This window comes from Gossypium arboreum, chromosome 13 (genome assembly GCF_025698485.1).
Source record: "Gossypium arboreum isolate Shixiya-1 chromosome 13, ASM2569848v2, whole genome shotgun sequence".
Taxonomy (NCBI): Eukaryota; Viridiplantae; Streptophyta; class Magnoliopsida; order Malvales; family Malvaceae; genus Gossypium; species Gossypium arboreum.
The window spans coordinates 124,952,335-124,970,396 of record NC_069082.1 but is presented as its reverse complement, the minus strand read 5'-3'; the positions used below and the strand labels follow the sequence as shown (position 1 = coordinate 124,970,396).

The 18,062-nt window shown below is 32.0% G+C and overlaps 3 protein-coding genes across 9 annotated transcripts; 1 reads left to right on the top strand and 2 right to left on the bottom strand.

Moving 5' to 3' along the window:
- Positions 1 to 281: 281 nt before the first annotated feature.
- On the top strand, positions 282 to 5,486 carry LOC108464003 (sodium/pyruvate cotransporter BASS2, chloroplastic-like). Of its 2 annotated transcripts, XM_053024064.1 has the most exons (14): positions 282 to 434; positions 558 to 668; positions 778 to 886; positions 1,463 to 1,580; positions 1,667 to 1,708; positions 1,794 to 1,907; positions 2,014 to 2,076; positions 2,643 to 2,770; positions 3,473 to 3,554; positions 4,067 to 4,118; positions 4,214 to 4,311; positions 4,399 to 4,557; positions 4,980 to 5,069; positions 5,154 to 5,486. In XM_053024064.1, exons 3-14 carry the CDS (start codon positions 819 to 821, stop codon positions 5,229 to 5,231), a joined length of 1,092 nt encoding a protein of 363 aa, XP_052880024.1. In that variant the 5' UTR covers positions 282 to 434; positions 558 to 668; positions 778 to 818; the 3' UTR covers positions 5,232 to 5,486. The 2 variants fall into 2 exon arrangements, with proteins under 2 accessions (XP_052880024.1, XP_017619541.1); XM_017764052.2 differs by having other exon boundaries at positions 282 to 668.
- A 426-nt stretch (positions 5,487 to 5,912) lies between these two features.
- On the bottom strand, positions 5,913 to 9,357 carry LOC108464002 (serine/threonine protein phosphatase 2A 57 kDa regulatory subunit B' kappa isoform-like). Of its 5 annotated transcripts, none has more exons than XM_017764049.2 (3): positions 9,080 to 9,357; positions 7,066 to 8,326; positions 5,913 to 6,305 (listed from the first exon to the last, which is right to left on the bottom strand). In XM_017764049.2, the coding sequence occupies exons 2-3, from the start codon at positions 8,227 to 8,229 to the stop codon at positions 5,949 to 5,951; spliced, it is 1,521 nt and encodes a 506-aa protein (XP_017619538.1). In that variant the 5' UTR covers positions 8,230 to 8,326; positions 9,080 to 9,357; the 3' UTR covers positions 5,913 to 5,948. The 5 variants fall into 5 exon arrangements, with proteins under 5 accessions (XP_017619538.1, XP_017619537.1, XP_017619539.1 ...); XM_017764048.2 differs by having other exon boundaries at positions 7,066 to 8,307; XM_017764050.2 differs by having other exon boundaries at positions 7,066 to 8,265.
- A 2,937-nt stretch (positions 9,358 to 12,294) lies between these two features.
- LOC108461691 (palmitoyl-acyl carrier protein thioesterase, chloroplastic-like) lies at positions 12,295 to 16,323 on the bottom strand. Of its 2 annotated transcripts, none has more exons than XM_017761606.2 (7): positions 15,879 to 16,323; positions 14,492 to 15,078; positions 14,231 to 14,364; positions 13,883 to 13,996; positions 13,384 to 13,555; positions 13,230 to 13,298; positions 12,295 to 12,865 (listed from the first exon to the last, which is right to left on the bottom strand). In XM_017761606.2, exons 2-7 carry the CDS (start codon positions 14,990 to 14,992, stop codon positions 12,614 to 12,616), a joined length of 1,242 nt encoding a protein of 413 aa, XP_017617095.1. In that variant the 5' UTR covers positions 14,993 to 15,078; positions 15,879 to 16,323; the 3' UTR covers positions 12,295 to 12,613. The 2 variants fall into 2 exon arrangements, with proteins under 2 accessions (XP_017617095.1, XP_052880534.1); XM_053024574.1 differs by having other exon boundaries at positions 14,492 to 15,073.
- Between the last annotated feature and the right edge of the window lie 1,739 nt (positions 16,324 to 18,062).

The window sequence follows — 18,062 nt, the reverse complement described above, 5'->3', positions numbered from 1 at the left end:
TATTTTTCAATTTGTGTATTGTTTTAAGAATTGTTTTAATATATTTTTTATTTGTTTCTTGTTTTAATATTTGTTTTAAATGTATTTGATTATTTAATATATTTTAAAATTTTTTATTTAATGAAATAAGTTAAAAAATTTAATATGGACTGGGCCGGGCAGGGCTCGGGTTTAACAATTTTATTTCGGGCCGGACTTGGATAAATTTTTAGACCCATATTTCGAGCCGAGCCGAGCCCAAGCCTAAAAAACGGGCCTGAAATTTTTTATGGATCTGGCCGGCTCATGTACACCTCTATTCCGGCTTAATCGTTGGTCTCACAAGTTCACCTAACGACAAAAATATCACTGAAATTGTCAACAGGAAAAACCAGAAGACAGCAGCAACAAGATGATGACTTAACCGATAACACTGGGATTGATCCCATTTTCTTGTATACCTCGATTTAATTAAAAAAAAAACCTTCATAATTCAACGCTTGAAATCAAATATAACCCCTTGAAAATCGTCTCTTGTTTAGATTATAGCTCCTTATTTTGTCTTTTAACGATGGCAGCTTTGTCTAGATTTGTCGTCAAAGATACCAATCTGCATGCATATGAAGCTGTAATACGTAGAAGACCATGGTCCTTGATTCCTGGAAGAAGGATCCTGTCAGCTCAGCTAGGTAACTTTTCTTTGTCTTTGTCTTTGTTGATTTGACTTCATTTTTTATTGTTTATCCAATGGATATGTTTGTGATTTTTTCTTATTTTCTTTGAATGTGAAATTTTCAGATGTTAGAGCTGGGATTTCTTTGTATGGAAATGGTTGGTCAATGCAAAGCAAGCCAAATAGTCCCCTTGCTGCTCTTTTAGCCCCTTCCTCCATTATTCTAGCTTCAAGGTAGTTTTTTGAGCACAAGGTGTTTGATTAAATGCGATTTCTTTCTTATAAAATCTCAAGACTGCATTTTCACTGTTAAATTCATTGCTTTGATCATCCCAAGGAAGTAAAGCTGGCTGATTCAACAATCATAGAGTTGACTGTTAAAAAGAACAAATTGTTGGTTAGTGAAGTAGTTTGCCTTCAGGAACCTTGCGAGGTTGCTAGCTTGATATTTATTAACCTCTGTCTCCCATGTTTGTTTAAAACTTCCCATTTACCTTTTTTCCTTTTTTTCTTACTATTGCCCCTTCACCAATGACTAATACCTGCTTTGGTAGGGTTACGTGGACTGGAAAGTGTGTCACGTATGAGGATATGCCCAAATATGCTCACTTTTTTTCTAATTTTTCCCATATATTTGTGGTATCATACTCCCATACTTATATCCAATACATGTCCGATATGAGGGTTGGATAGGGGTGGTTTAGGCCTTAGGGGAAATGAAGATTCTGAGCAACATATGAAGTTGGTAGTTCATGTCATTTTAGCTCCAATATTCATGGATTTGCTTGCTAATATGATCTCTATATCCAGGAACTCCAAAGTTAAGTGCAAGGCTGCTGCTAATGTTTCCGGAGATAGTCCGACACCGAAAGGGATGAACCAGTACGAGAGAATAATTGAAACTTTGACAACTCTTTTCCCAGTGTGGGTGTGTGTTGATTTTCTTAGTGTATTTGATAAACCTCTCTGCATTTTGTATTGAATTTTACCTTATAACTATAATTTAATGAACAGGTTACCTTGGGAGCTATTGTTGGCATCTACAAGCCAGCTGCGGTAAAGTTCAGTTCTTTCGTATTACTTTTAGTGAACAATGATTCAAATGCTGCTTAGCTACCTAACCATTTGTTCCATGCTAAAGGTAACATGGTTAGAGACAGATCTTTTCACCCTTGGCCTAGGTTTCCTCATGCTTTCAATGGGATTGACATTAACCTTTGAAGATTTCAGACGCTGTCTACGGAATCCATGGACTGTAAGCCAAAATATTCACACATGAGTTGGTAGATTTCTGGTAAAACAAATAAATGCACTTGTTTTAGTGTTTACATTGTTAATGGTATTGATTTTCAATTTTGCAGCTAGGTGTAGGTTTTCTTGCTCAATACCTAATCAAGCCTATGCTAGGATTTGCCATTGCAACGGTAATTCGTATTTTGCTTTTGCCTCAATACTTACGGCTGGTTGAGTTAAACTCTATGTTGCTATGATTCTTTATTTTTCTTGAATTCCTCATGTATAACACAGTTTCGAGTACGGTTATGGAGATATATCTCTCCAAGGACCCTCCAATACATGAAAAAAACTTGGAAATTTTGAAGATACCGGTGCCAGACAGATACATGTATCCAGCTCTCACATTAAAAGTCCAACATAGGTTATACTTATTGTGGAGATAAACTTCATCGTCGTAGCAAGAAGAGATTACACATTACTTCAAACAACGATGACCTTTGTGTTATTTGATTTGAGTTATAGAGTACTGGTTAAAACTTTTGTGCTATTAATAGATTCAGAAATCTCCCGTTAAAGAGGTTGGTTGAAAACTGCATAAAATATGACATAATGTTGTCTAAACTCGTCATTTGTAAAATTCATAGTAATGTCGATTCTGGTATATATATAAAATTTCGTTCATCATCATTATAATGCTTCCTAGTAAGCTTGTCTGAATAAGTGAATCCTGAACAACATCTAATGTGATTTTCAGACACTGAAACTTTCTGCTCCTCTTGCAACTGGTCTTATTTTGGTCTCATGCTGCCCCGGTGGTCAAGCATCAAATGTTGCAACCTATATATCTAAAGGGAATGTGGCACTTTCTGTTCTCATGACAACGTAAGATCAAACTGCATCCATGCATCTAACTATATAAGTGCTTGTTTTTGATAGTGTAGACTTGTGATATTTTACTTACCTAAGGCATGGAATAAGAAACCAGAACAGTTGAACCAGGAATGTACAACCTGTCTAGTCCAGTGACTATATAAAAATTGGGTAATGGTCAAACTTGTCGAAAATCTGTCTGTCCACTAAAAAGAACAGATATATTTTTTTTTCTCTAAAGTTCTATTTGTAGTTGATGAGATTTGAACTATTAATCTGAATTCTTTTTTTGTTAATTATCAGCTATACTTGATTTTTTTTTACATTAAATTGACTTTTGGACATCAAAGAACAGAAGTTACGAAATCATCATATTCAACCAGTTGGACTAGGAACTTGAGATTTGACTGGTTCAACACCTGATGGACCTTTTGTCAATTTTCATATGACGTCCTTGAAGTTAAACTTGGCCTGAAAATTGCCTTCTATTTCAAACAATATAGGGTTATGATGATGAATTATTTTTTGTTATGTTATATTTTGACTTGCATGACTGAAATGATAACTAATGGGACAATTTACTACAAACATGAACTACTTTTGTATACTAACTTAATGACATAAAGATTTGTTAAGTCATTTTCAATATTTCTGAAACTTGAAATCAAACAACAAGCTTCAAAGTTCCCCCATTTTCCTTTGGAATTTTTGCAGGTGTTCAACTATTGGAGCAATAGTTATGACACCACTCCTCACAAAGCTACTTGCTGGTCAGCTTGTTCCTGTGAAAGCTGTAGTATGTTTATTCTTATCAGATAATGGTCTTTTCATAGAAAATTGGCGAATACATGTAGCACGCAGAAGTGGTTAAATATCTCTTTGATTTATTCTGACATCAGAGACATATCTCATTTGTTCATGGCTTTAGTCATGTTTTTAAATTCATGAGCTACTAGAACTAACATGGACTGAAACATGAGAAAACACTACACCATGCTCATGGACACCTTGATATTGTAGAGTTAATATGACTTTTTAAAAACTTCCACTAACTACACTATCAGTGTACTCCGATCTTTTCGCCAAATATCCCAGAAAGACCATGAGCATAGTGCAATGACTGACATACACAATAATGGGACTTGCCTCTTTGTTTTCTCTACCAAATTTTTTAGACTTGTTCATCCACTAAGACATTAGAAATGTACGTAATAGTGATGATAAAGATCTCAAAGTGTCATTTTTAACCTTCTCATTTATGGTGATTCCACTAATGCAATGATTTTTTTTTCCAAAAATCTTTTGCAGGATCTTGCATTGAGCACTTTTCAGGTTGTGTTAGTTCCAACAGTTATCGGAGGTAATCGAAGATTACTCTTTGCACTTACAATTATCATGAAATCTAATGAATCTTAGCGCACAATCATATGATTCAAATGCCTTTCTTTGTGGCAGTATTGGCCAATGAATACTTTCCCAAATTCACTTCAAAAATCATCTCAGTGACTCCATTAATCGGAGTTGTTCTGACTACTCTTCTTTGCGCAAGCCCTGTAAGTTCTTAGGACGCACTTTCATGAGCTATATTTACAATATATTGAAACTTATTTCCACCCAAAGAACTAAATTCATGCCTTTAGATGGGCCTAGTGTCTGAAGTGTTGAAAATCCAAGGAGCTCAGCTAATATTCCCTGTTGCTCTCCTACATGCTGCTGCTTTTGCAATTGGTTATTGGGTTTCTAAAATATCATTCGGTGAATCCACCTCTCGTACCATATCCATTGAATGTGGAATGCAGGTAACAGATTTTCTTCATTACAAATATCAAGACATCATCTGATTTCTTGAAACTTTTTAAGTGATCAGTAAAAACACGACTGATGTTTGGAACTTTCCTTGTAAATAAAGAAAACCGTAGGGAATGATAAATTGTTCTCTTTTTAAATCTCTAATGCATCATATTTCGTTTTACTGGGACTCGGTGATAAGTGTTGGAGTACGCATCCAACATGTGTATGATGATTTCTTCTTACTTTTTTTTATGATGATTTCTTACTTTTTTTTCAATTATATTTAGAGGATCATTCTCCATATCCATGTTCAAATTCGTGTCAAACATAAATGTCGGACACGGGTACTTTACAGAAAATAAAGAATCGGGGTAACCAAAAGTTTCATGTGGAGCTTATTGATGACTGTATTCTGTTTTATTATGCACAGAGTTCTGCACTTGGTTTCTTGCTTGCCAAGAAACATTTCACTAATCCCCTTGTAATGGTTCCTTCTGCTGTTAGTGTTGTTTTCATGGCGGTAAGTACAGGACCATTTTTTTTCTCTTACCAGCATTGCACCATTTTCTTGCATTTCCATTGAGGTTGTCTTAATTTGATGCAGCTTGGAGGGAGTGGCCTTGCTGTTTTTTGGAGGAACCGACCAATTCCTTTGGATGACAAGGATGATTTCAAGGAATGACAAGATTGCTTCTATTTTCTTTTGGCACAAAAGAGGTCGTAGCTCGAAGAGGGGCTATAAGCTTTATGATTCGAATCACGAATACAAAGCAGTCGAGGGGCTATAAGCTTTAGGAGTCGAATCACAGATACGAAGCGACTGCTTGTAAATCAATCATGAATAATTTCATCAAATTACATCATTGAACTTTCATCAAATACATTTCTGAGTATCATTTTTCTTGAATGCGAACAAAGTTGCTCTGATTTTTGCGGATATGGATATGATTTTTTCGAAGACCCCCAAAGACATTTTTTTTAAAAAGAAGAACAAAGTTTCATTGTTGCAAGTCATTTTTTTAATGGAACCATAAGCAATACTTCAAATGTATATAGACTAAAATATGGACAGATAAAAACAGCCCATAATCAATACATACGATGCCGATACATACTTCTTGCAACTTTTGTTGCTTTCGAGTACCCATATTCAATACAACAAACATAAGTACGGAGATATAACCCTTCGATGACCATCTAAAGATGCAAAAGAAAAAAAAATTAAACATACTCGTATCGATACTTATACTCAAACCGAGTAACATAGCTTGCAAATCTTCAACTCTGTCTACAAATCCCTTTTTCACAAACCTGACCAAATCCAAGAAGCAACATCCATTGCAGCTAGAAATGTATATGCGTATTACCTTTTCCTTTCACGACAAAGTTACTCCGATGATTAACAGGTAACAGAGCAGGTAGCCGGTTTTAGAGGAGGAACAAGATTAGCAGCTGCAGGTTCGAAACCAGCAGCTAGTTCCAGGCGTTCCCATGTTAGTTTCCTCTTCTCGGATGCCTCATTTGACTGGGAGTTTTCTTCCTCCAACTTACGCTCACAGGCAAGTGTGAGCTCATCGTCAATCTCAGACAACATTTTTCTCGTGTTTTTTGTCAGATTAAGCACAGTTTGGTGCCAATGATTCCGGGAATTCCGCTCGAGGGCCGGAAAGATAAGAGGGAAAATTACCTGCCGGTTATGCTTGATAAGATTAAGGACGTGCTCATTGTTCCATAGCATGTGGGCTCGTTCAGCCACCTGAAAATGAGGAAAAATTAAGGTGAAAACAAATTCATATTGCCATTTCAATGCATGACGTCGATCATCTATTTTGTTCCGACCCTTCTTTTTTCTTAAAAATATGAATGTCCAATACATATCCATACACGAGAATCAGAATATGACCATCCAAGAACCCTCTAAATACTTCTATCCAACACTCACACAGTCAAGTCCAAATAACATAGTCCATCACCATTAAATTAATTTGTCTAGCCAATATACATTTTTCACCGAGTATGTAGGAGAATAATCGATAGGCAAACAGAAATGCTAATACCAAAAAAATGAATCCGATTTCTGTGATAAAAATTGTACTAACATACAGTTCACTGCATGGAAATTTCGTCCCAAAACTAATTTGCCTCTTTCTCTTAAAAGGGCAGATCCTGAAGGGAATTGAGGTACCATCGCAGTTTGCATAAGAAAAAGGCTAAAAGGATCGAGCCATGTACTACAATGATTCTATACGAATGTAAAACCCCCCTTCCCAATAGCATGCAGCCGATAAAAGAGACATAGATCACCATGAAAAATAGATTGAATGCTATACTGGCTTTTAGAACTTTAAACAATCTACATGGCATTTTAGCACAAACTATACGTAATACGTGCTATTCACTAATTTGAATCCCTTTCACTGGGAAAAAGCATACATGGGGTGATTCTCAATCAACCAAAAGCAAAACCAGCAAAAATACTCTTTGACATTTATTGCGGTGGTTTGAAGGAAAATTACCTGGTAATGGAAGCTGTTTAAGCAGCACGCAATACGCCGGAACAGTGGAACCATGATCTTTTGGAACTCAGTCATGCTAATCATCTCCAAAATCTCTTCTGACTCGCTTATAAACATCAACTCCTTTTGGCTATTTGTAACCGGCCAGTACTTTAACAGTCCCGTAATCACACTATTAGCTAACTTCGGGTCCTTATCAATAAACTGCACAACACAGTATGTAAGTTGTTGATGATAAACACCTACTGATTTCGGTTTGTGTAGAGGAATAAGGACTCGACATAGAAACATCTTGTGCTCCTCCTTCAATGGTACAGCAAATCCGCTAATAATACTTCCAAAAATCTCCAAGAGCTCAGCAATACCGTTATGCCTTTCGGTTTCAAAAACGTAAGTATAGATGATATTGCTAACAGCTTTTCGTACAAAGGGCCTGTGCACCGTGAATTTCCCATAAATCCTATGCAGGATTGTTTTCAAACAGTCTCTTTCTCGGGGATCCTCGGACTCAAATAGGTCAAGTAATCTCAAAATAAAAGGCTGATCTATGTACTTTTTTGCGACCTTTGCATCAAGAGAACTGTAACCGATAAACTGAAGAAATAGATCATACACGAGTTGTAAATTGGACCAGGCAGGATCAAACATTGGTTCTTCATCGTCAGCTTCACCACTAGCGGTATTGGACCGATATTTAGGTGGAAAAACTCGGAACAGGTTAATAGCACACATTTTACACATTGCAGCAATTGCTGCTTCATTGAACTTTGCAGACCCTGAAGAAACAAAATCAACAAGCTCTATCAGTGTTCGACGTTTAAGATCTTGCTCGGCAGTACCTTTATCAGGATCACTAGAATTACAAGCCTCGCAGCAGAGGTTCAATTTACTGATAAACAGGTTCGGTTTCTGTGGATTTGAAACATTATTGAAAGACAGATTTGGCTCAACTGCCTCCACTCCAGCCATAATGCTAGCAGGAAAAACAGCTGAGGACACCCGTTTAACCACACGTAATCGACTTGATATTTTATTCCCAAAATTTGTACATTGAACTCCATCATCCGAGTTAGAAGCATGGTTGTCTGAATCATTTCCAGCCGAATCTAACAAGTCAGATTTTTGCGACTTGCGTGGAAGTTTTCTTAGAATTTGTTTGATCATGATGACAATATATCAACTTCCAGCAACACAAACGTCCTGAATCAGATTTCAACAGTTTCAGACTTACAGTGACTCGATCTGTTAATGAAATTCTAAACTGTAAGTGAAAAAAAGGATTCAAAAATGGATTAAAAAACATGAAGATTTTATACAGTAATGATAATCTAGCAAGAAATGGATTCACTTCCAATATTTTCAATCATATCGATTCGATATCCAGTATGAGAAACCATGCTAAGATTATTAACAGGCTTTAAACAACAAGCATAATACTCAATGCAGCAACTAAAAAATTGGGGAAATCCCAACTACCAGATGCTAGAAAAATAAGCTTTTAGCCATATAAAGCTGATGAAATAAATGAAAAACATAAAGAAAATTCAGTAAAGCAATTATCCAAAACCAGCTAGTCTTCAAAATTGGCAGAAATCAAGCAAAAGCACTCACTTTGCTACTATATCACTTGAAAACTAAGTTCTCCATAAACAAAAGTCATAAACTTTAGAAACAAACAAGGACCTAATAGCAGCATTATTGTGATAAAACTATAAAAGAAAAAAAAAAGATAGAATCTTGTTTCATGATAGGAAATTTTCATATAAATTTCAGATCTGGTAAACAAGAAGTGAAAACAAAAGAGTAAAATCACCAAAGATCTAACACCAAACCACAAGCTTTACTCCAAAAGGGGAAAAAAACCCAGATCTCATTTATAAAAAAAAAAAAAAATAGCAACTTTTAACTAACAACACAAAATGTCATCATCAAGCTTCTAAATTTAGGTAAACATTTGGACCCAAAAGGACCAACAAATAAACCAATCATGCAGCTAAGCCAAGAATAAATATACCTGTATTTATTGAGCTGTCAAAAGGGTTTTTAAAACAAAGAAGGAAGTGAAAAAGAAATGAAAAAAAAAAAAGTTTAAACTTTAGACAAAGAACAGCATTTTAGATTCTTTTTTCAGTAGTTTTAAGGTTAGGGAAGAGATGGGGTTAGAGTTTTGAGTTTGAAAGTGATGAAAAAGAGATTAGTTTGCAGGTATTGGATCTCTCCATGTAAGATCAGTAGTTTAGGTTCTTTGAATGATGAATATGGCATTTTCCCAGAAGGACAATATGTGTTTTTATTTTTTGGTATAATAACTTATTTGACCCTCCAACTTTATAAAAAATTCATTTTAGCTCTCTATTTTATTTTTTATCTTTTTTAACCCTTAAGCTTATGTTTTTTGTCAAATCACCCAAAATGGATGGAAAAGTTAACTTTTTTAACTTTGTTGATGTGGCATATATGTGAATAACACGTTAACATTTAATTATTTTTTTAAAATATTTATTTTTTATATTTTTTACACTTTTTAAATTTTAAAAATAATTTTTATAATTTTAAAAATAAATTAAATGCTTACATGTTTTCCACGTGTATGGCACATCAGCATAGTTAAAAAACATTAAATTTTCCATTCATTTTGGGTGATTTGATAAAAATACAAGTTTAAAGACTAAAAGAGGTGAAAAACTAAATGGAGGACTAAAATGACCTTTTTGTAAAGTTAAAGGACTAAAAAGGTCATTATACATTATTTTTGGGGTTTAATAATTATAAATATAATAATGGTGATAATAATAATTAGGAAACTAATGATTAAGTTTGGGACATGTTGTCTTATAGCACAATTATAGTTCATCTCTTTGAGTATTTGTGAATGAAATCATGGTTAATTAAAGAGAATCTTTAGGTTATACAAAGAAAATTTTTCTTATCAATGAATTTTGGCATTATTATAGACATTAATTAATCAATTCTCTTTCAACCACTTGATTTTGTAAGTCAAAACAAACAGAAATAAATGTGAAAAATATTTAATTTCATGTTATGTTATATTTTTTATAATGAAAAATATTAAATTATCTAAATTTAAATTCTGAATTTAATGTCAACTATCATTTTACTAAATTTGTGGGTTTAGGGTTTAATTTAAGTCAGTTTAGAAATTTAATTTACCCAAAATCTATTCTTTTTAACTTAAAATATTATTTATTTTTATATTTTTATAAATCATTAAAATTTATAATAAAATTGCACATAATAATATTTGAATTAAAGTTACCATAAATTTTAGTATTTTATTTAAAATATATTTAATACAGTTTTTAATAAATATTTTTATTATATAATTTTTAATGAACATAGCATAATTTAATAATATATTATATGAGTTCATCCAAAAGAACAATAGAATATAAAAAATCAATTTTAGGATTAATGATCTTTTTAGACACGAGATATTATTTTTAGGGTTTTAATGTTTTTAAAATATTAGAAAAAATCTATGAAGTTTTTATTTAAATTAGTATTTATATTTTTATAATATCAAACTTTTATTTTTATTTGTAACTAATTATGAAAACTTTACATTTTATACTATTAGTTAATAATTTTATTGAGTTAATATTATCAAGTCGATATTAATTTGATTAAAGAATTAAGATTTTAAATTTTAAAATAACTAATAAATATTATTGTGATTTTTTATATTTTATATAAAAACTCAAATTTAAATTCAAAATAAATGTGAATTTGATATTTGAAGTTAAGAGATATTTAAATTTTCTAAACTTTAAGTTTACCATTTCAATCAAAACCTTATTATTATTTTTAAAAATTTTTATATAAAATTTATTTTTCACTCGCATTGTTGTGAGTGTCTCATGATGTACTATTTTTAGTTTGTGTTTCATAAGAAATTTACTAAAAATGCATTTATTCTCAATAATTCTTAAAAATAAATTATTTTTATAGAAATTAGGTTAAAAGAAAATTAGATACACAAATTTAGTTTAGGCCATATAGGTAAGAAAGTTAAAAAGCAGGGTAAGAAGGTCAAATGACAGATAAAGTAGGACCAAGATGTCCAAACTTTTAAAGTCAACGCAAGAAATGAATCTCCGACACGCAGGTGCCAAATGCTGGAATGTCGGCGACGTGTCGCTTTCGTATTCGTAGTATGAGAATCTTTTTTTTTTCCTCCATTTTAACCTCGCAAATCAAATAACAAGCCCGGTTTCTGGCGGTGGCTTCACCATGTAAGGTTTTGGGCCGAGGCCCAACGCTAACTCTTTCTAAATATATATACACATTTTTTTACAATTCCTAAATAATCAACTCATAATCTTAATTTAATATATACTTAAATACGTTTAAATCAACGTGATCTTTAAATTTTATAATAAAATAGTCTCAGATAAATTAATAATTAATCTCGCATAGCAACAGTTTTAAACCAAAAATAAATAAAGTGGTAGTAAATAAACACCAAGATCTTCACGAAAGTTGGTTTTTTTTTCAATATTAATAAATTGCTCCTTAATTATACTTCAATTTTAGACTGGTTTTAATAGTTGGTTGTAAATTATCCATTTGTTTTGGTTTGTAAATAAATCGACTATAAAAACATGTCAAATATAAAATTTATTTTGTGAGTGAAGCTAAAAATTCTACCAATAATATAAAAATACTATTAAGTTTCCTTAAATAACATCATAAAACAAAAAATAATAAATAAATAATACTCAATTATAGATTCTTATCATATTTGCTCTGTTTGATACGATATTTACAACTACTCGTAGCCCCTCTCCAACTCTTAAATAACAGAATAATATATTTTAGTGCACAACCCACGTCTTCTTGCACTGGCAACTATGTCGACATTAATTGAATTAAGACTCAATCGATTTAATTGTAGACTTCTTTAATTTCAATATTAATTTTATTTAATGATAATCCATAAACAAATTGTAGTATGTTAAATTGATTGTTATAAGATAAAAGATCTTTGAGTTATGTAAAATTATTACATACATCCATCCATAAATTTACGTGTTTATGTGATATATTTTATATCATATATTTATCATTAATAAATTTGTATAGATTCGTGTTTTAATCATAACACAAAATTATCAAAGACATCAAATGTTTTAACTGTAACACTTGATTATAAATAGTAAGGAAATCATTACACTCTAGGTTAGTATAATGACATTATACCATATGATATTTATAAGAAATACTTATTTAGGCTTTTACTTCTGTTATTAACTTTAAAAAAATGGCAATCTAATAAAAAATTAAAATACACATCACATGATAACTACATAATAAAACAATAAAGAATAACTACATATGCTTCTCTGGCATGGTCTGCTCCTAATTTCCTTGGACAGTTTTCTTGATTCAATGAATAAAAGGTTGAGAGAGATAAAGAAAGAATAAAATAAGAGATATACAGTGAAGCTACATACATATATACTACATTGATAAATACATACATGAAAAAATATAGAAACATATATAACTCGGAAGAACACTTGGATTTCTAGGCAGTATCAGCTGGAATTTGCCCCACATTCCCAGAAATTTTGGCATTCTTTGGCCTCCACTGGGTCCTCCCTCTCATGACCTCGGACCCGTCTTCGAGACGAAGCAAGTGCTGGCACTCGATCTCATCGGTACCATTGTCGGACACAGCAGTTAGTGACTGCAGCACGCTGTCCCTACCACACTCCCTCCTATACTCCAGTGTCATAGAGGATAGTTCATGAGTCTCCAAGATTGGCAATGGAGCACTCTGCAGCCAGTATTAGTTTTCCGATTAAAATGCATGTAAAATTGGTGAAAATCAGGAGAAATAATACTGCATAAATCAGATTCCGAGCATCGAGTTCCTAAACCGCGGTTTCTTAGTGGGAAGCTACTGGTTCCAAGGAAACATCTAAGGGAATGCAAAGAATTCGGCAAATGATTTGTATTCATCAATGAATGCAACTTAAACACTTTAAAGGAATGTACAGAAAATAACTTTTGCTTTTAGGTTGGATAATAAATGCGGTTTATCAGTTCGAATTTTTCTAGAGCCGAAGCAAGTTCTTCCTTGGAATCACAGGTATATGAAACAAATGTTAAAAATTTAAGACGGTTAAATTGTTATATACCTCGAGGATCCAGCCGATGTACTTCACATTATTGACATGCTGGTTGACATCCAAATCACTCCATTTAGGCTGCAAATTAGACATAAACTTTCAATAAGAATGCTTATAAGTGGTGACAACCGAAACCATGAGTGATAAGAGCAGCTGGACTTACAGTTAAACCTTTTCGTACAAATTCTGCACTGCTGTCATCGAGTTTCACTAATTTACGGCTATCCTCAGCAACAACAGGTTCAGAATTCATGAAATAAGGTTCTATTTCCCCTCGGACCTCTTCTGGCATTTTAGATAACCTTCTAGTCACTTTATTCATCATCACCCAGATACTGCAGATCACCAAAACCAAAATCAAAACAGAGGAATCAATAAACATAGATAAAAAGAACAATCATTCTATGTTGCCTGGGAAACCAAAATCTCAACCGCGTATCGAGTAATGGTTTTGCAAATGATTGCAAAACAAATATGCAAAGATTTAGCAAAGATATTTGATTTAGGCTACCCCTATTTCCATCTTTTAAGGAGAAAACGAGCTTCAGACTATATATCATGATAATATACAATGAATGCGAGATATTTTCATGCCGGAGTCAGAAGATCAATGCATCGTTTGTTTAAAGGTAAGAACAAAAACCAGCCACACAATGGCTTACCTTGAAGCTCTTGTTAGAACTTCACCAGTTTTACTATCTCTTACAAGCCAATCCCTTCGCATGCAATTCTTTCCGGATGCACTGACCCAAGTATCTACTTGAACAACATTACCCCTGCAAGAAAGACACAAATAAGTCCAATGTAAGAGTTAAGCTTGCCCATAGCAGTTTATGTATCATCCAAGCAAGAAAACTACCATTCGTGAAATTCAATTTTCAAGAGCTACACCAACTAGCAGCAAAACACAAGTTTTAGTAACATCACATTCAACCACATGGTAAGCAAGAAGTGGCTTATCATGAATTGTTGCTATAAGAGAAACCTATGAGCAAGAAAGTACATCTTACCAAGTAGGATAGCGATCAACCACGACTTGCATCCGAGTGACAACCCATATTAGATTCTTCTTGCACATCTCTGGGGTTGAACCAAAACCATCTACAAGCAGTCCAGCACTTCTAACATGATTAAGTGCTGTTTCCTGCCAAAAAGAAAGATATATTAATTAGAAATCATTCTTAGCCAAACCTCCACACGAAGAATCAATAAATATAAATTATAATTCCTTAAACTGTTCAAACATCCTAGCCAAGTAACAAAAACCGAACCTGTAAATGATTCATTACTGTCTCTATGGAAGCTGTCTGATCAGCACCTATCTCATAAGACCTAATCGAGAAGTTTTGACGGAAAACAAGACCATCCTGAACAATCTTTCCTATACCAAATGGATCAACAAGCATGTCAGGTCGCTTCGGCTTCCAATCAAGCATCATCCACTGCTTCTCAGCAGCCAAGAAAACGGTTGTGATAGCAGCAAGAAGCATGCTCCAATCAGGCAACTGATTGATAAACGTCCTCGGAGGATGGAAACTGACACCATCTTCGTTCTTGAAAACTTCCGCCGGAGGTGTAACGACTTTGGCTCCGTTTATTTTTGGGGGGGCTTGAGCATTTGCCTTGACTTGCAAGCTTCCAGAAGAAGAAGTTTTCGACTTGATACCTCCGAGGTTAATTGATCCATTTCCAAGCCTTTTCTTTTTCGAGTCAGAGGAGTCTGGCGATGGAGTGACCGGAAAGAATGAGGATGTAGCAGCAGTGGCAACCATGTTTTTATAAATTAAAATTAACTATGATCAAATTCCCTCTTTTACGACGTGCAAGCTTTTTAGAAAAGCATCTGCTGCATTCTGCACTGTATCACATATTATAATAGAGAATCAGAATATTTCCAAAAGTCGCGTTAACAAATGCAGATAATTTCAAAATCCTCAAATTATGACTCTAATGTTCACATATTCAATAATTCAATGCAACATCACAAATTACCAATTTAGTTTTCTCAACAGTATAACCAAAAAACATATATTTGAAAAATCAAGTTATTCATTTCTACAAAGAAACCGTCGTTTTAAATCTTCTTAAAAAACAAAGTAATTTAACAGCGCACCACAGTAAATATGCCACAAACGAAGCAGAACAGCCAAAAAAAAAAAAAAAAAGAAACAGATCTAAGCTGTAAAAATATTTTAAATAACAAAAAGCCAAAAAAAGTTTAAAAATAAAAGAATAGAGATAAAATAAAATAAAAAAGCAAACAATTCATGAACGCATATCAGCTTCCTTATCCGTTATAATACAGAACAGAGCATTCTTTCAAGAATCTTTTACGTTTCCCCGTTTCGACCCTCCGTTTCACTAAATCACAAGAAAAGACGACGGAGAAACAGACATTCTAAAGAAAGAAGGAAAAACCTAACCATTTTGAGCTGTATTTGGTTGCTAAGAAAAGAAAAACAACTCTCCTATGATACCTAACCATCACTCAGAACCTTTTTTTTTTCAAAAGCAACATCTAGAATTTTCCTTCCGTTTCTCGCCAACCAGACAGAGCAACAACACTTCAACTAGCAAAACGCGAATCAAACCAAAAAAAAAAAAGGGAAAAAAAACAAGATAATAATTAAAATATAACTAAAGCATTCGCGTCCATACCTCAAACAAAAAAAGAATCAATCGAGGGGAAATTTTCTCGAGAAAATTGCAAAGACGAGAAAGTTCACTTAGAATCCTCAAATCCTTATTTTTGTAGTTCTTAGTGCAGGTAATTTAGCACTAATATTTCTTCCCTCCTTCTTCGTTAGCCTTTCTCCTTATTTTCTTCTGGTTTTTGTGTTGTTTTTGATATTTCGTCTAAATTTTTTTTTAAATTTATAAAGAGAGAAGATTCAAGGCCAGCTGTCTAGTACGTGGTGGGGAAACGGCCTCCAACGCCTCTATTTATAGTGTACACCCTGTCCCTCCCGCCTATCAGTTTCGTTTTTTGTTTTGAATTTTCCAAATTTGTAACACCACTTTCGCTTATTTACCATGTTGCCCTTACCCCTTAATTCATGTTGGTTAACATTTTTAAATTTTAAATTCTTATTAAACATTTTTGTCCTCGATCTAATTAAGAGGTTTAGGCATATATGCCACTTTTAATTGATAATTATGGGAATAATTCGTTTGATTTGAAATTTAAGTAAATAAATAGATTTTTATCCGTAATAAAAGCGTTTTTATCATGTGTCATCGGTATCTAATAAAATGATCTATTTCTTAATTTTTCTTAAAATTTATTTAAATTCTAATTTTTTTCTAAAACGGCATATATATATATATATATATAATTTTCCTTTATTAAGAAATTGTTATATTTTTTATCCAATTTTCAATTGTTATATTTTTATCCAATTTTCAATTTTGATTTTATTTTATTTTAAATTTTAAAATATTTTATTAGGCTTAAATTTATTTATCAAATGAAAATAAAACTTTACAAAACTAAGTAAAATTAACATCTTAAAATCTTGAGCGATTATATTAAAGTCTCATCATATACCACACGTTTACTTACTAAAGTTTTTTTTAATATTGGTATTAATCGAAGACGTGAATAATAGAATCAAAATACAACATACATAACCCTATATAAATAACATGAGCGGTTTCTTAATTTAAATTTTATTCTATGTCCAAATTTATTATAGTTTAGATACAGATATTATTTTAATTATTAATTTGATCATACATTATAATAATTACTTATGATAACAGTTATTCATATGTTCATTCTATGTATTAGAATTGTGATTGTACTTATATTTTAAAATGAATATATTAAAAACAGTAACTGTTTTAATTTTTTTATTATAATTTTAACTTGTCCTTTTAATGTATCTTTTAATTTCACAAGCAGGTTAAAAATTTGACATTAATTAGTGTTTAAATTGTATTTAAAACTAAAATAAATAAAACATATGGTAAATTCTTAATAAAATTAAAATTTTCAGCAATATACAAATAATAATTCATTTATTAATATAAAAAATAGAAATGGCATTTGAAGTTAAAAATAAATTGAATATATAAAACTTGAAATGGAAGGTTTTTATAAAAATAAGTAAAAAGGTAAAGTCAAATATACATAGCTTGGGGGCATAATAAATTCTTTTTCAAGTTGGAGAAGAAATAAATTAAAAATAATAATATTTATTCATGATTTGAAAGAAATTTTGACCCATTGGCCATTAGGACGAAGTTAGGTAAACAAATGGCTAACCAAAAATGGGATTTCGTTTTCTATTTCATTTTTCTATTTTTATAAATTAAAATATTTGGCTTTGTATGTCAAATTTGACTAGAATAAAATAATTAAATTTAAATAAAATAATATATATAATTTGGGGCGATCCTCACCCAATACGTCAATTTAGTGGAACCAAAATTTGGGGCAATGCTCATCCAATATCAGATTAAGACACAACTACCACATGATTAAAAATATATATTTTAAAAAATATTATGTTTTATTAATTTTATATTAAAAGAAAAAAAGTACATTCATAATAATATAATTTATTTTATATAAAAATATTTTTAAAAATTTAATTGAGTTGGTGATTAATTAAATCTAGATACTAACATAATCAAGAGTTTAAGTAATTGTATAAAATTTTATTTATATCATTTTATTTTGTAAAATTAAATTCTTCTAAAACAATTAGTTTTTATAGTATTTTAAATTTATTTTACTAATTTAAATTTAAAATATTTATATTATAAAATTTAAAACTATTTTTTAAATATCTTATTATAGATTCTGATCATATTTTTTTTGACACAATGTCTAGAACT

Excerpts from the sequence above, each read along its gene's own strand:
- LOC108464003 (XM_017764052.2), top strand. The coding sequence starts at position 551 with ATGGCAGCTTTGTCTAGATTTGTCGTCAAAGATACCAATCTGCATGCA. Across the intron at positions 887-1,462 it reads TCCATTATTCTAGCTTCAAG|GAACTCCAAAGTTAAGTGCA; the intron begins GTAGTTTTTTGA and ends CTCTATATCCAG. Across the intron at positions 4,119-4,213 it reads AGTTCCAACAGTTATCGGAG|TATTGGCCAATGAATACTTT; the intron begins GTAATCGAAGAT and ends TCTTTGTGGCAG.
- LOC108464002 (XM_017764049.2), bottom strand. The coding sequence starts at position 8,229 with ATGATCAAACAAATTCTAAGAAAACTTCCACGCAAGTCGCAAAAATCT. Across the intron at positions 6,306-7,065 it reads TAAACAGCTTCCATTACCAG|GTGGCTGAACGAGCCCACAT; the intron begins GTAATTTTCCTT and ends CCTCATTTTCAG.
- LOC108461691 (XM_017761606.2), bottom strand. The coding sequence starts at position 14,992 with ATGGTTGCCACTGCTGCTACATCCTCATTCTTTCCGGTCACTCCATCG. Across the intron at positions 13,556-13,882 it reads GTTCTAACAAGAGCTTCAAG|TATCTGGGTGATGATGAATA; the intron begins GTAAGCCATTGT and ends GGTGATCTGCAG. Across the intron at positions 13,299-13,383 it reads TTGTACGAAAAGGTTTAACT|CCTAAATGGAGTGATTTGGA; the intron begins GTAAGTCCAGCT and ends TCTAATTTGCAG.